A 15,526-nucleotide genomic window follows, 5' to 3' on the forward strand; every position below is an offset into this window, starting at 1 on the left:
TCGCGAGGCCGAGGCATGGTGTAGATGGAAAACAGATGATACCGTTTTTGCAGTGCTAGGGATTAGTCGCCATTTTTTACAGTAATCAGATATCAGAGACATGTCTTTCGTGAGTGTTTACTCGAGGATGTCGAACTTTGATGCCTGAGTTGCACAGCAGGTGTCATCAGCGTAGATGAACTCCTTTCCCATAAAACACGGGGTCTCTGCCTTCTTCTCCCTGCCCCACCCCACTCCACCCCACCCCACCCCACCCCACCACCGGTTCCTGGCTCTTCAAAATAACCACAGTTGCTTAGTAACTGTTAAAACCTCGGATTATTTTCAGATAAGTGAACCAGATGAAAAATTTCAGAATGTTATAAACCATTTGAATGTTGGCATCCTGGTACATGATGATGGAAAGGATGTAGCTTGGGGGAGAGAATGTTTCCAGCCTCTTCTCCCAGAGAGGCGAGATGCTCAGCTTCTTTGTGTATGAGAAGCCCTGCATCCAGCTCCCCTGGTCCCCACATGAGGTCATTACCATTACTCAGGAGTCTCAGATAACAGCTGCTCATTTCCACCCTTCAGTCTTCAAGCAGAGTATCTAGTTTCTTCATAGCCTTTTCTCCAAGCTAATTGCATAGTGAAATGACTAGGCAGCATCAGATTGAAATCAGCAAATATCCTGTATTTCTCCATTCCTAATTATCTGTATTTTGATGCCTAGAAAGCACAGTCCATCCACAAATACCATAATGAAGTTTTGTATTAAAATATAGTGTTACAGGACCTTCTATTTCTCCACCCACAGCATCTATATTTCTAGGTATTTGATAGCCATTTCAAGGTCTAGGGATTGGCTTGGAGTCATAGGATAACATATGTGAACTACACAGGTTAGGGCTGTTATGTGAATTCTTGGAAATATAGACCTATTTCTTTTTTTAAATTTTTGATTGTCTTTATTTTGTTTGATAGAAACAGCCAGAAATCAAGAGAGAACTGGGTGACAGAGAAGAAGAGAGGCAGAGAGACACCTGCAACATGACTGCACCACTTGCAAAGCTTTCCCTCTGCAGGTGGGGACCAGGGACTTGAACCCAGGTCCTTGCACTCTACGGTGCGAACACTCAACCAAGTGTGTCACAACCTGGCCTAGACCTCCTATTTCTTTATTCAGTCTAGTTCAGGTGTTAGCCCCAGATAGTACAGTGTTAAATGTGTCTGGTTGCATTGAATCATCCAGTTATTCATGGCTGCATATGTGTTCTTTTGTATGTAGTCCATAACATTCTACATCATGAAACTTGATGAATATATCTTGTATAGATCTTTTAAAATGCAGTAGGTCTGAACACAGTCATAGATACATAGTAAGATGCCGAATAGATTTGAGTTTAATAGCTGTTTTATTCTTCTGCTCTGTCCTTACATCTATTTTTCTGATTCTCCAGAATGAGTTGATTTTTCCTTCATCTCTGTGTTTTTGTTTTCTCTAACAGCTCTTTCAAGCATTTGATTGGAGGGCTGGATGATGTTTCCAATAAAGCATATGAGGATGCAGAAGCTAAAGCAAAGTAAGTGATTTTTTTTCCCCCTTTGGTCTTAAATTTGATTTTAAAACATTGTTGTAACATGCATTCTCTTTATATAAATTACATGGGGTATGAAAAGACAGAATGTTTTGGACTTAAAGCTGTTCCAAGTAATCATTATAGTTTGCTTATCTAGAAGATAAATTCATTTCTTCTTACAAATAAAATCATGGTTTTGTGAAGTATTTAGTTTGAACAATGCAAAAATAATTTAAAGTCAAATAAAAACAACTTAATGTAAGTATGCCAGTATTTTCCCACTGAAAATATTTTCTGGATGACTGTAATTGTTTGTGAAGCTATATGACAAATAATGTCTCCAACAACAATGATGACATAACCACAACAATGTTAAACAAAAAGGGCAACAAAATGGAAAATAAATGAACAAATATTTTTTTTAAAAAAGAAAAATAATGTTAAAAAATTTCTCCATGTGAATACACTGTTATGTTATATAAATCTTTCATGGCATTAACTAAATGCTAGGAGATAGTCTGTATCCCATTAATTTTCACTTTGTATAACAAAAGGAAATTTTATCCACAGGAATAATTTGCCTTTACAAAATTTAATTCTTACATATTTGAAGTTAACTGTCATACAAAGAAGTCACTTTTAAAATTCTAATATATAATTTATTCCTTACCTTCCCCCAATGAAGTAACAATTTAATATCTGATGCAATACAGAATTCTTGAAAGATTAAGCTAGGAAGATTGATCCTAAGCAAATATTCCAGGACCAGAATTTGATTGGCTGATTTTTACCTACAAAACAGATAAATGTACAATTTATTTTACCTTGAGATTCTATGAAAATTGCAAATTTGGTATAAAAGTAAAAATTGTAATAAGTCTCATTTTTGTTTGTTAATTAGCTTGTTTTCAAGTCTATATTATTATATTTATAGTCCCTTCTCTACATGGTTTGCTTTGGTCTCATCTTTGGAGGGACATAGAATTACATCCTTACATTAAATGCTAGCAGTATCTCTGCCAAAGTTTGCTCAATCTTTGCCTTAGACGTGACACTAAATTCCACACAGATATTGATATTACCTGTGTTGATGATCTTACAAACATATCTGCAATACACTTGAGCAACTATCTACATTTTCTGAGAAAAAAAAAGGCGAGGATCTATTAAACAGTTGTATTTTTTTTTTCTATTTGTTACCCTGGTAAAATATAGATAGCTTTTCTAAAGAAAACTCTGGCATAACTCTTACTTACTCTATCTGAAGTTAAGGCTAATCAGAACTATAAATTGATCAGTGATGGAAAACAATGATCTCTTTCTCAGTTTGTGATTTCTTTCTAAAGATAACTGTGTGTACATCTCATAAATTCTGGTCATTCATGGCTTCACTTTTACATACTTTGACTAAAGGTATTGTAGACAGTAAAGTCACAGAAATTTTGATTTAGACAGAAGACAAAAAGACAGATATAGCAGCAGTTTGTTAGATTAGAAAGGAAGTGCCCATGATAAAAAGTATGCACTGAGTGCTGGAATATAGTCCCCACAGTATAGTACAAATCTTACATGTATGAAACCTTTGATTCAATCACTAACATTCAAAACTAAAATTAAAACAGAAAGTGAAAGAGAAAGAACGAGAACCTAAGAAAGGGAGAGAAGGGTGAAGGAAGGGAGGGAGAAAGGAAGGGAGAGAGGAAGGGAAAGAAAGAGGAAGGAAGGAAGGAAGGAAGGAAGGAAGGAAGGAAGGAAGAAGGAAGGAAGGAAGGAAGGAAGGAAGGAAGGAAGGAAGGAAAGAAGGAAGGAAGGAAGAAGGAAGGGAGGGAGGGAGGGAGGGAGGGAGGGGTGCATTTTGTATAGAGATCAGATACTCAAGGTTTTTCTCTTGATCTTAATGTAATACCATTCTCTCAATCTCTTTACCTAAGTATTTTTGCAGTATAATTGGTGGCACTATGTAAAAATATCTTGCTCATTATAAAAGGCTATAAAAATGGATACTATTGCTGGAAAAAGTAATCACTGGATATATGCCCAAATGCATTTGTTATAGGATTGGATTTAGAGATAGTAACTGCATATGGGGACTAGAAATTTAATTTCAGCTGGGCAAGAATTATTTTCCAGGAACATAATTATTTAGACAAACTTCTCTTGACTTGTTTTGTTAGCATATTACAAATCATATCTATCCTGGAAATTACCAAGTTAATATCATTCTTATAAACTAATAAGTGGCTGTAAAGAAATTCTGTTTGTGATTAGAGAGTTACAAAGGGCAGTGAAATGACTCCCCACAGATAAGTGGTTTAAATTATTGTTATTTGAAGTGTATATTTGATAGATTACAAATTTAGCGTTATATTCAGACTTGAATATAACCCTGCTGGGGCAGACTAGTTATATTAATAGTAAATGCTAGTGGATGTCTGGTTCATATTTCTTCGTATTAAATATTATTAATAGATGAGGAGTAGCTTGATGAAAAGTGCCTGGAAAAATATTGATCCAAATACCGAGAGACTGATGATTCAGGTCTAATAACTAAATAAATGCCGGAGGAGGTATTTTAAGTCTTTATACTATATTAACACATTATTGCTTGATAATTAGTAGCTGAAGACTCTGAAGCTGAAAGCATCCTTTTAAACTAGGTAAACGATTGCACACAGAAGGCAAACCAAGTTCTTTGTTAAGAAAGGCAGTGCTGTTGAACTAACGTATTCACGTATATATTTTACTTAGCATTGTTCTCTCTCTCTCTCTCTTTTATTTCTATTTCTTCCCTTTAATCACATTGTCAGTTCACTTTGCATTCATACTTAGAGGGTTTGTCAACATTGTGGGGGTTGGGAATCGATTCTGAATTCCATAGATAATTCTGCTCATGCCTCTAAGCTTTGATGTAAGTAACAACATCCATACCATTTAGAACTTAAGTGTTCATTTCATTTTACTGTGTAGGTGTTATTTTTGTCAAAGTTACCTGAGTTTTGCAAAATCCACTGGAGACACAAGTGCTAGTTCTTTTTTTTTTTGAAAAAAATATTTAGTTATTTATTCCCTTTTGTTGCCCTTGTTGTTTTATTGTTGTAGTCATTATTGCTGTCATCAGTGTTGGATAGGACAGAGAGAAAGGAGAGAGGAGGGGAAGACAGAGAGGGGGAGAGAAAGACAGATACCTGCAGACCTATTTTACTGCTTGTGAAGCAACTCCCCTGCAGGTGGGGAGCGGGATCCTTACGCTGGTCCTTGAGCTTTGCACCACCTGCGCTTAACCTGCTGCTCTACTTCCCATCTCCCTCTATGAGTACTAATTCTTAAAGCAACATTTTTGTATGTGCGTGTGTGAGATGGGGGTTATGGGGTGAGGAATGGTTAACAGTATAGTTAGAAATTAAGGATCAGGGGCAGTCGGAGGAAACATGAGGTGTAGTTTGAACTCGGTGTAATGCATTACACCAAAGCAAAAGACTCTGGGAAAAGAGGGAACAGGATGGGCTAGATGGGTGGTGAGGTCCTGGGGTATGAGGATGGAAAAGGTTCTAGGATGGGGCTGGGGGAAGAGTGTCCCTACAGACAATTGTGATGAGGACTGTGTCTAGGTGTCAACAGCTATACTTGAAACAAAGATAACTGATACATATGAAATCATTTTGGGACTGTCTCATTGGAAATACCTGTTTAAGTTAAAAAGAAAATAAGACTGACTGTAAAAATCTGTGGGAAGCTGGTTGGCTGTTAGCATAATTGGACTCAGTAACAGAATGATTCCAGAAAACACAGAAAAAAATAAATAAATACTGATCAAGCATCTGGTTAAGGCGACTGACTGATCCAGGAAGATTGACTTGAGAGAAACATCCCAGTGGAAGTGTTCTCAAAACTCCTCTGTTACAGGCTCTTTGTCCTCAGCCTGACTCACAGATTGATGTCCCACAAGGATAATTATTCTTGACAGAAACTTTACCTTTATGGCATGCTGAAGCTTCTCCTGATTGCTACTAACTACCCACTAAAGGTATATCCTTTTTGGAAACATAGTTATAATCACAAAGACATTAAAAGAGACAATATCAGATTAAAGTTAAGAATCATTAAACCTTATTTAGAACAGAAAGTACTCATTATTTTCCGTTGAGAATATGTATTTGTTCACTTCTTCGGTTAATAAACTTGTAGAAATTTACTGACAATGAGTCAGACCCGTACTTGGTAAATGATATGTGTGCAAATTAGAAAACATGATCTCTATTACTAAGAATATTGCAGTTCAGGGGATACTTTGATATATATCTTAGTAGAAAAACCTATCCCCAACTTACATTTTATCTTGTAAAAAAAAAAACTGTCCAGAAATATTATGTAGGAAAGAGCACGTTCTATTTCATTAGAACTGTTTCAGGCATATGCTTACAGACCATTTCAGTGAAATGTTTGAACTCGATACTATAATTAATGTCTAATCGCTGAATCATGTGTGTAGCAATCATAAACAATTCAGCTCTTTTATGTAACTAAAAAGCCTGTGTGTGTGCATATTTCACTTGTTAAATGTAATACTTGGTCATAAAAGTCTTTAATGTGAAATTTGCACTCAAATAAGATGCTTCACATAGGCCGCCGCTCTCTAAACAGATTCTAATCACAAAGAAGAGAAAAGGAAACCATCACACAAAAGTGTTCTACTTCCAGTAGCACCTATTTCTATTAAAATGTTACTGTTTTTACTTTGCTAAAAGTAATATGGTGGAATAATCTGTCCAAAGTAATTGAGAACAATCGCTCTTAACTATCTTTGTGTTTTACAATCACACGTGGAATGCATTTGCAACTGTACACCCTTTTCCCATTAAGTCACAACAGTATTATAAACACTTGTATTACTAATAGACATATATTCACAAACATAATTTTGATATGTTTCTCACTGGTTTAGGCTTTCAGCTTGTCTGTTCTAATCACTGTGCCAAGAAAATGAAATTTCAGTGTTTTCTTTTAAACAACAAACAACAACAAAAAAACAAATTGTACCTATCTAGCAGAACTTGTCAAATTATCTTTTGCCATGATGCTGAGAGGCAGTGGGTACCGAGTTCTGTGTCCACAGTGCTTCTCTCCCACACTGTGCTGAAGGGGTTCCTATGTAAATTCTCCAGTTGGGAAGCTCTGACAGTGCTGTGAAAAGAGATTCTCAAACATGCATTTAGGACCTAATGTAGTTATCTTATTATAGAGACAGAGAGAAATGGAGAGGGGAGGGGGAGAAAGAGAGAGAGACAGAGAGACAGACAACTGAAGTTGTACTTCACCATTTGTCAAGTTTCGGCCTGCAGATGGGGGGACCTGAGGCTTGAACCCAGGCCCTTGCAGACGGCAGTATGTGTGCTTAACTAGGTTCTTTTTCTTCTTCTAGCGTTTGCCCTTCTTCCATAGCCAGTCAACAGCGTCAGGTTGAAAGCTGTCAGGAGCTGCTTGTTGCTGGCTTTGAAAGTGACTGGGATCCATGTGGATTCAGTCGGCTAGGAAGGATCGTCAGTTTCCCCAATGAATGGGTACTCACGGGATGCACCACGAGAAGGTCGATCCAATGCATCCCAAACTAGGTGCACCACTGTCTGTCCTGCCTGGGAAGATCTTTCCAAGGAACTTAACGTTTCAAGTAGAAATTGATATGACTTCTGAGAAATAGTTGATGCTTTCTAGAAAAGCAGTAAATGACTCTAGCAGAGAGCAATGTAAACTGAGGAACAACATGTACAAACCTCTGAGGTATGGCATGGTCGAAAACCAAAATGCCAGTAAGACTGATACTTAGAATGTAAGAAACAGAGATCAGAAAGACACAACCTGTAGATGAAAATCTTGCCAGTCTTTCTAGACCATCTTTTGGATTTAGTGAAATCACATAGACTTGTCGGCGAATGAGTTAAGTTGGTTTATATTATCACGAAGCAGTCCCCCCACCCTCCGTAACTGAGTTTACAGTGAATGCAGGAAGACTACCCAGAATAATATCCATAATTAATGTGATGGAAAGCAAGACCACTGTGAGGATAGGATTAGTAGAGAGATAGATGTGAGAGATACTTAGGTTCCAAAACCCACAGCTCTTCTTAAAGGAATATGTAGGGAGGGGAACATGTGAGGATGATGCCTCTCTCCCCCCATTGGGACCTTCATAGACATATGACTTCACTGCTCCCAGATTGATTTTTTTCAGTCTTTTTACTTTAGATATGGAGAGAGAGAGAGAGAGAGAGAGAGAGCAGAGAGAGAGAGAGAGAGGAGAGAGGAGAAAGAGAGGAGAGAGGAGAAAGAGAGGAGAGAGAGAAAGAGGAGAGAGAGAGAGGAGAGAGAGAGAGAGAGAGGAGAGAGAGACACAATATTTGAGTAACACAGCACTCCCATGTGGTAGCCACATGCGTAATAGCCATGCTCCTTACCAAGTGAACTGTCTTCTTGTCCCTGATACAAGGATTGCTGGTTTGAAGTCAAAGGGGAACAAAATAAGTGCCAGTCCCTGTTCAGGGCACCATTTGCCGGTCCCAGTTTACCAGATGCCGTTCTAGCTTCACGGGCAGGAGACAGACGACCAGGGTCTCATGGTTGAGTGGCATGCAGTTCAATCTTTATTGCCGGGCTAGCTTCGCAGGAGAGAGACTGGGACTCTCGGAGTTGGAAGGCAATTCCAAGTGTGTTAAAACAGAAGAGTAGCTGTATATATACTCGCCAAGTAGGGTGGAAACAGGATGTGATGTACAGAGGGTGGAGCGAAAAGAGACTGGTGGAAATCAGGGTGTGCTACGAGAGGGGGCGTAGCAAAAAGACATCATGAACCAGTGGGGATTAAACCATTGCCCTGCAGGCAGGGCGGTTCCTAGGTAACTGGTTATGTAAATAGACCGTAGAGTAAGCAGGGGGAAGCTGGCGTACTGCCCAACAAACCAAGGATTGTGTGGTTGCCATGTTTGGAGAATAGTGTGATGATTAATTCATTCTGCCTCTAGTTAACTTTGAGGTACCTTGAGACATGGTAAGGACTCAAGTCCAGAGAAACTTGGTATTCATCTAAAAGTAATGGGCTTACTGGATGGTAGCTAGTAAGTAATGAGAGAAGAGGGAGAAAGGATGAATTCTTTTTTTTTTTTTAATGTGGTGTGAAGTGGGACAATGAAGACTGCTTCCCCATCTCTTGAAGTTTTTTGGTACTTTCCTAGCGGCTCTCATGTGTGCTGAGAATCCAAAGGGAGAGTCAGAGATAAGATAAGGCATTGATTCTACCTAGTCACTCTGAACACCAAGAATCAATCACCTTCCTTTTTCTTTTCCTTTCTCATCTTTTCTTTCTTTTTCTTCTTCTTTATTTTTATTGGGACGTTAATGATTTACAGTATAGTTGTTGGCACATGGGTGCAATTTTTCATCTCACTAAGATAGGAGCGTAAAAACACTCTTACACCTAAGTTAGGTCCATCATTGTGGACCAAGACCTACAAGCCACCCCCAACACACACACACACACACACCTCTTCCTGCCCTCCTTTTCAAAGTCTTTTGGTGCAATACACCAAACTTAGTCCAGGTTTTACTTGGTATTTTCTATTTTTATTTTATTTTTTTCTTTCTTAAATTCTGCCCATGAGTGTGATCCTCCCATACCCATCCTTGTCTTTCTGGCTGGTCTCACTCAACTTGGTTTCTTCAAGCTCCATTCAAGATGAAATGAAGAAGGTGACTTCATCGTTTTTAGTACCTGAATACTAGTAGTTCACAGTGTATTTAAACCATAACTTTCTTAGCCACTCATCTGTTGTTGGACACATAGGTTGTTTCCAAATTTGGGCTATTGCAAAATGTGCCGCTATGAACAACACAGGTGTGCGCTGATCTTTTTGATTGACTGTGCTGGGTTCCTTCGGATCTATTCCCAGGAGAGGAATTGCAGGGTCATAGGGCAGGTCCACTTCTAGCCTTCTGAGACTCTCCAGACTGCTCTCCACAGGGGTTGGACCCATTAACATTTCCCACCAGCAGTGCAGGAGGGTTCTCTACCATCTGTTGTTACTGTCCTTTTTGATGTATCTGTAAATAATTTTTAATTTGAAAAAGGCAGAGAGGAAGAATTATTATACAGATAGACACAAAGCTGAAGAGGAGAAATTAGAGGTCGAAGGAAAAACAGATGCATCAGATAAATCAAGATCAGATTGTGTGTGTGTGTGTGTTTTAATTATTATTTATGAAATGGAAATATTGAGAAGACCATAGGATAAGAGAGGTACAATTCCACACACTTCTCACCACCAGAACTCCATATCACATCCCCTCCCTTGGTAGCTCTCTTATTTTTTGTCCCTCTGGGAGTATAGACCCAGGGTTATTGAGGGATGCAGAAGGTGGAAGGTCTGGCTTCTGTAATTGCTTCCCCGCTGAATGTGGGCGTTGGCAGGTGGACCCATTCCCTCCACCCTGTCTCTCTCTTTCCCTAGTGGGGCAGAACTCTGGGGAGGCAGGGCTCTAGGACTAATTGGTGGGGTCGTCTGCCCAGGGAAGTCAGGTTGGCATCATGGGAGCATCTGGAACCTGGTGGCTGAAAAAGAGTTAACATATAAAGCAGAACAAATTGTTGACTAATCATGAACCTAAAAACAAGAATATTGCAGATGAAGATTTGGGGTCTCCATTTTGGAAAAATACTAGTAGGTCTATTTTAGGTATATTCCAAAGGGCCCATGACTTTACTAGTTTTTGCCTGAGCCTGATTTTGTTTTAAGAATATGGGGAGGCTAGGTATTGTATATTGTTGACAATTCTTCTTTGTTAGTTAACAAAGTCCCAGTGACATTTAGACAATCACTGGTTCATTTCCTTTTAGCATGGTGTAATAGGGTATGTCCCCTAAGGTGAACTGAAAATGAACATGATTTGAAGAAACAAGAGTCATTTAGCTTATTCCAAATAGTAAGGAATCTCAAGTAAGCCAGAAATGCATCACCCAGAAATTTAGATAATTTAGATTCTCATTGCCTAGAGTGATCTAACTTTAAATCCAGTAGACACACAAAGAGAGAGAGAGAGAGAGAGGGAGAGAAAGAGTTTATGATCAGGCAAGTAGGCATTTTTAAAAAATTTAAACTAGAACACTGCTCAGTTCTGGCTTATGGTGGTATAGGGGACTGAACCTGGGACTGACTGAGAGCCTCAGGCATGAAAGTCTCTTTGCATAACCATTATGCTATACCCCAACCCTTTAAAAAGTTTTCTTTTAATCTTTATTTATTTATTGGATAGACAAACAGTCAGAAATTGAGAGGGAAGGTGGTTATAGAGAGGGAGAGAGACAGAGAGACACCTGCAGCCCTGCTTCACCACTCGTGAAGCCTTTCCCCTGCAGGTGGGGACTGGGAATTCGAACCTGGCTCCTTGCTCACTTAACACTCAACCAGGTGCGCCACCATCCAGCCCCTAGTAGGCCCTTTTCATTCTTATCGATGATGACAAACTTCTTCAAATGAAACAGGACCCCATCTCAACCATAGGCTTATACCAGTTTGTGATGCAACTTCTTCCTCAGGAAGGCTTCCCCTTTCTCGTATATATGACTTAATATTCCTTTAGGATTAACTAGTTTCTTTGCTCTGAAGAACTTATAAAACCAAAATATTCCGGGAGTCGGGCGGTAGCACAGTGGGTTAAGCCCACATGGCACAAAGTGCAAGGACCAACAGAAGGATCCTGGTTTGAGCCCCCAACTCCCCCCTTGCAGGGAAGTCCCTTCCCCTCTCTGTATTCCCTTCCTCTCTCCATTTCTCTCTGTCCTATCCAACAATGACGACATCAATAACAACAATGATAAACAAGGGCATCAAAGGGGAAAAATGGCCTCTAGGAGCACTGGATTCAAGTGCAGGCATCCAGCCCCAGCAACAACCCTGGAGGCAAAAAAAAAAAAAATCTCTCAAGAGCCATTATTTTTTTCCATAATAGCATCAATTTTTAAAAAATTTATTAGTGATTTAATATTTATTTACAAAATTATAACAAAACAGGGATTTGACTCTGCATGGTTCCCGCCACCAGCCTTCTGCATCCCCACTGGAAGCTCCAGAAGTTGTTCCAGCTTTGCAGCTGTGGGTTAACTGTTACTTCTACAATTATCTGTTTATATTTGCATGTATTTCCCCATTTTCTCCCATGGCCCCCTCTTCTTTTCCTTTCAAAGTCACAGCTCCATCCACACGCCTCCCTTTTTCCTTTCTCTCTCCTGATGGAGTTGGAGTTTACAGCCCTTGGTTCATCTCCCCCCCATCACTTCTCCCCCACTGGGAGTATGGAGTACATTTCTTTTGGGGGTACAGAAGGTGGGAGTTCTGGCTTCTGTAATTGTCATAGCATCAATTTGTATGTAAGATGTTTTTCCTCCAAATATAAAACCTCTTTGGGTACAAAGAAGCAAGTGAGAAACTGAGCAGGATAAACATCAGACTAAAAAGCAGCATTGAAAGCATTAAGCACTGTTTTGTCTTTATTCTTACCCTGCTTTCCTTAGAGTGTAACCTCCAATGCATTCAGTCATCTTCTACTTCAGCTCAATAAACTGTCATGATATAGTCACATAGTATAAAGATAACTGTCAAAAGTGAGTAAAATACAAAAATGAGGCAGGAAGCCTCAAGCAGAGCTTGTATAGAGAACAGCGTCCTTCACACTGCATGAGAGGAGTTTGACACAAAATCCCTCAAGACCCAGGCCTTGGCTGATTTCTTGCTGCTAAAACCACGTAGAAAACCACACTGCTGTTACTTCAGCTGATTGTCTGGTATTTTAGTCCAGATATATAAAACACATATTTTAGGATTATTCCTGTAGTCAGTCCTTGACTTAAAGCTCACTTCTTGTTTGTTTTCAGGGGAATGTGTCTCGCTCAGACTGTTATGGGAGTCCAGCTTGGCTCCCCGGTCTTGGGCACGCAGAGCCTTTGTGTTGGCTTTTGCAAAATCCCTGCATCTAAAACTCTAAAAACACAGGAGGCCATGCAAATCACTTTTGTTTAATAACATCTTCCCAAATGCCCTCTAGTACCTCACTAACACAAGGCCTTAAATGTACCATAAAACACACAGGAGGGGCTTTGCTGTTGTTTTTTTGGTTTTTTTTTTTTTTGTACACCCAAGCTTTGAAATGTTGACCTTTATTCATTACTGTGTTCCTGGCAGCCTTGAGGAAAGACCTTAGTATTCCCACAGTCTTATCCACAATTTACTTAAACAAACTTGGACTTGATCTAAGCATTTCTGAGAGAAATGAGCGTGGAAAATTGCCCTCCCCTCACTCTCCCACCCCCTCGCCCAGCGGAAAGAATTCAAGTGAGCAATATCCTGTTCTCAAATGGGAATTATATGCCAATTAATTGAAAAGGACACAGAGAATAGCATTATGAAATAGCCTTCAAGCCAGAGTTAGAATGTGTTGACCATTTCTAGGGCTGAGTAGTTTAGATGGCAGCTGCATTCCCTGGGCAGTAAGGTTGGTTTCTGTTGTATTGCAGAGTATAGCAGAGGAGCCTTGAAGGAACATGTGGGCTTGTGGCTGTGCAGGGGCTGCTTGTTTTTTCAGTCCCAGTGCATGTTCAGGCCAGGAAGAGGGATAACACAGTTTCCAAGGCCACCATGCGAACAGATGAATACTTCAGTGTTACTGCTCACAACAGAACAGCAAAGTCAAGTTCTCTGTCAAGTGCAGATAGATTGAGAAAGTGTGTTTCTAAAAAAAAAGGTCAGGAGAAAACTGCTTGGCTGTAGGTTGGGTTATTTTCTTTTTCTGTTTCTGTTTCATTTGAATTACCTTTTTCTTTCTTTTTTTAAAATTTTTATTTATAAAATGAAACACTGACAAGACCATAGGATAAGAGGGGTACAGTTCCACACAATTCCCACCACCAGAACTCCATATCCCATCCTCTCCCCTGATAGCTTTCCTATTCTCTATCCCTCTGGGAGTATGGACCCAGGGTCGTTGTGGGATGCAGAAGGTGGAAGGTCTGGCTTCTGTAATTGCTTCCCTGCTGAACATGGGCATTGACAAGTCGATCCATACTCCCAGAGAGTCTGTCTCTCTCTTTCCTTAGTGGGGCAGGGGTCTGGGGAAGCAGAGCTCCAGGACACATTGGTGGGGTCGTCTGTCCAGGAAAGTCCAGTTGGCATCATGACAGCATCTGGAAGCTGGTGGCTGAAAAAAAGTTAACATACAATGTTAACATATAAAGCTGAACAAAGTGTTGGCTATCATGAACCTAAGGCAAGAATATTGCAGATGAAGATTTGGGGGTCTCCATTTTGAAAATAGCCAGTAGGTCTATGTTAGGTCTATTCCAAGGGGCCCCTGACTTTACTAGTTTTTGCCTGAGGCTGCCATCTGATATACATAAATAAATTATCAAAGACAGTTTGTTAATCTCCTCTGTGCAGCCTTTTCATTTCATTATTCCTAGGTATCAAGACTTTATTGGTTTATTTTTAAATGTTTACTTATTTATTCTCTTTTGTTGCCCTTGTTGTTTTATTGTTGTAGTTATTATTGTTGTTGTTGTTGGATAGGACAGAGAGAAGTGGAGAGAGGAGGGGAAAACAGAGAGGGGGAGAGAAAGGCAGACACCTGCAGACCTGCTTCACAGACTGTGAAGTGACTCCCCTGCAGGTCAGGAGCCCAGGGCTCATACCGGGATCCTTATGCTGGTCCTTGCACTTTGTGCCACTTGCGCTTAACCTGCTGTGCTACATCCTGACTCCCATCAAGACTTTATGAAGGCGAATTCCAGTATTCTTGCATGCAGCCTTTCCTAATTGACAGAGCAAAGAACTAAAGATAAAATCCTCATGCTGTTGACTTCCTTGATGGAGACAGACAAGTCGTATCCTCCACTCTTTGCTTTTTCTGAAAGAGAATGGCAGTTCCTCTCCACTGTTGTCGTGTTAGATAACACTTGGAAATAACTTTCAAGACATCAAGAACGTTTTAACTGTGAAGAGTAGTTTTATATAGCCATTTGGCTGGTCACTTCGAAGTTGTAATCTTCTAGAAAACAGACCCAGTTTTGACCCCTTATATATGTGTTCTTCAGTTTGCTGATACACCACAGTCTGTGTGCAGTTGATGCTTTTAAAAAGCAGAAAGGAGAGGGCCGGGCAGTAGCGCAATGAGTTAAGCGCACACGGCCCTAAGTGCAAGGACCACTGTAAGGACCCCTGTTTGAGTCACCTGCTCCCCACCTGCAGGGGAGTCGCTTCACAAGTAGTGAAGCAGGTCTGCAAGTGTCTGTCTCTCTCTCCCCCACTCTGTTTTCCCCTCCTCTGTCCTGTCCAATAACAGTAATAACAACAAGGGCAACAAAAAATGGGGAATAAATAGCCTCCAGGAGCAGTGGATTCATAGTGTAGGCACCGAGCAACAGCAATAACCCTGGAGTAAAAAAAAAGAAAAGAAAAGAAAGGAATAACTAAGACTTAATATATTCCTAACATTCTTGGCCCTTTCAATTGAGACACCATAGGTCTTGATTCCATTTTCTTGGTTATTGTCATATTTATTTATTTAATTCTTACTGGATAGAGACAGAGAGAAATTGAGGTGCAAAGGGGGAGATTCAGAGGGAAAGAGACACTTTCAGCCCTGCTTCAACACTCATGAAACTTTCCCCTTGCAGGGACCAAGGGCTTGAACCCAGGTCCTTGCACATTTTAATGTGTGCTTAACCAGGTGCACCACCACCTGGCCCCTTGATCATATTTCCTATTCTTCCTTGTGACGGAAGCTTCATTTAGAATGATGATAGCATATAGTAGAATTCCTCCCACCTTACTTATATATATTCATTTATTGTCATTAAATTAACACTGCATTAAAACAATGCTGGAGGGAGTCCTATGGTAGCTCAGCGGGTTAAGCCCACGTGGTGCAATGCG

General features: G+C 40.0%; 1 protein-coding gene across 2 annotated transcripts in view; it reads left to right on the forward strand.

The window, feature by feature from the left end:
• Nucleotides 1-15,526, forward strand: part of PRKG1 (protein kinase cGMP-dependent 1) — a 1,377,090-nt gene that overhangs the window by 1,251,863 nt on the left and 109,701 nt on the right. For both annotated transcript variants that reach the window (XM_007520749.3, XM_007520748.3), the window contains exon 9: nt 1,488-1,562. In XM_007520749.3, coding sequence (XP_007520811.1) covers nt 1,488-1,562 — 75 coding nt within the window. The remainder of the gene's footprint in view (nt 1-1,487; nt 1,563-15,526) is intronic.

The sequence above is a fragment of the Erinaceus europaeus genome, chromosome 1 (assembly GCF_950295315.1).
Source record: "Erinaceus europaeus chromosome 1, mEriEur2.1, whole genome shotgun sequence".
Lineage (NCBI taxonomy): Eukaryota > Metazoa > Chordata > Mammalia > Eulipotyphla > Erinaceidae > Erinaceus > Erinaceus europaeus.